The sequence below is a fragment of the Cryptomeria japonica genome, chromosome 3, assembly GCF_030272615.1.
Source record: "Cryptomeria japonica chromosome 3, Sugi_1.0, whole genome shotgun sequence".
NCBI classification, from domain to species: Eukaryota; Viridiplantae; Streptophyta; class Pinopsida; order Cupressales; family Cupressaceae; genus Cryptomeria; species Cryptomeria japonica.
The window spans coordinates 904,805,923-904,807,003 of NC_081407.1; the positions used below are offsets into that span (position 1 = coordinate 904,805,923).

The window sequence follows — 1,081 nt, forward strand, 5'->3', positions numbered from 1 at the left end:
AAGAAAACAGTAGCTAAGACAAAGCAGAATAGCTGGTAAAGTGGATTGAGGTTATTATTATGGAACAGTAGCTAAGACAAAGCAGAATAGGTGGTAAAGTGGATTGAGGTTATTATTATGCACGAGGATGAGGATGAGGATGATCAGGAGATGAAATGCCAAGTGATGGGCATGAGGAATGAGGATGATCTCCGGAATGAGGATGATCACTAGGAGATGAAATGCCAGGTGATGGGCATGAGTCCGAAGTCATTATCGAAGTGGCGCACGCCGAGGGCTTTCCAAACACTTTCAGAGGCGTCCACGATGTCATCCTTACACGGCTTCGCGCATTCATCGATGACGGTGGCCACCGTAGACTTCCCTCGCGCACTCATTTTCACTTTGCGAAAACAGTTGGAGTTGTGATGAAAGGTGGGAGGAGGAAGAGCCACCCAGTGATCATTGTCGGAATGGAAGTGCCCATCACAAGCGGAAGGTCCGCCTCCATCTCCTCCTTTCTCGAAGCTGTTCACCGTCATTCTTCCCCGCCTTTCACTCGCACTTGTACACATTGTCATCATCATTACACAGCATACCAACAACACCCATTTCAATCCCCCCATTCTCTTCTCCTTTCTCGAAACCCCTAGTCATTGTTATATGATGACCACTCACTCACTATCTTATATATATTTGCAAGAGAAATATATTTCATGTATTACATCGACAGGCGTTAATAATTTTGTACATTTCTACTTCGCTAATCACACTTTTGCCTTATCCATTGTCCGCTCTTGAAAGATTTAGTTTTAGGGAAACAGAAACATAATCAATTATATCTATGATATCGACAGCCGAGTATGTTATAACCTGTAAATCCCCGGTCCATTTTGGACGGTTTTAAAGATCGACACAAATATTCTTCAATTTTAGAGTAGTATGGTCTTGGAGATGATATACTCACTTTACGTATTAGACATTCTTTACCAAACTTAACAAACCAATATTGGTCCACGCCATCATTGGCATCGATGACATTGAAATCGGCCATGAAATTTAGCTTAAATCTTTAAAGATGAAAACAAATATTACTTGTTGA

General features: G+C 41.7%; 1 protein-coding gene across 1 annotated transcript; it reads right to left on the reverse strand.

Annotated features, from left to right (window-relative positions):
• Positions 1–209: 209 nt before the first annotated feature.
• Positions 210–521, reverse strand: LOC131874428 (putative ripening-related protein 6). The gene has a single exon (XM_059217806.1). The coding sequence runs from the start codon at positions 519–521 to the stop codon at positions 210–212; it is 312 nt and encodes a 103-aa protein (XP_059073789.1).
• Between the last annotated feature and the right edge of the window lie 560 nt (positions 522–1,081).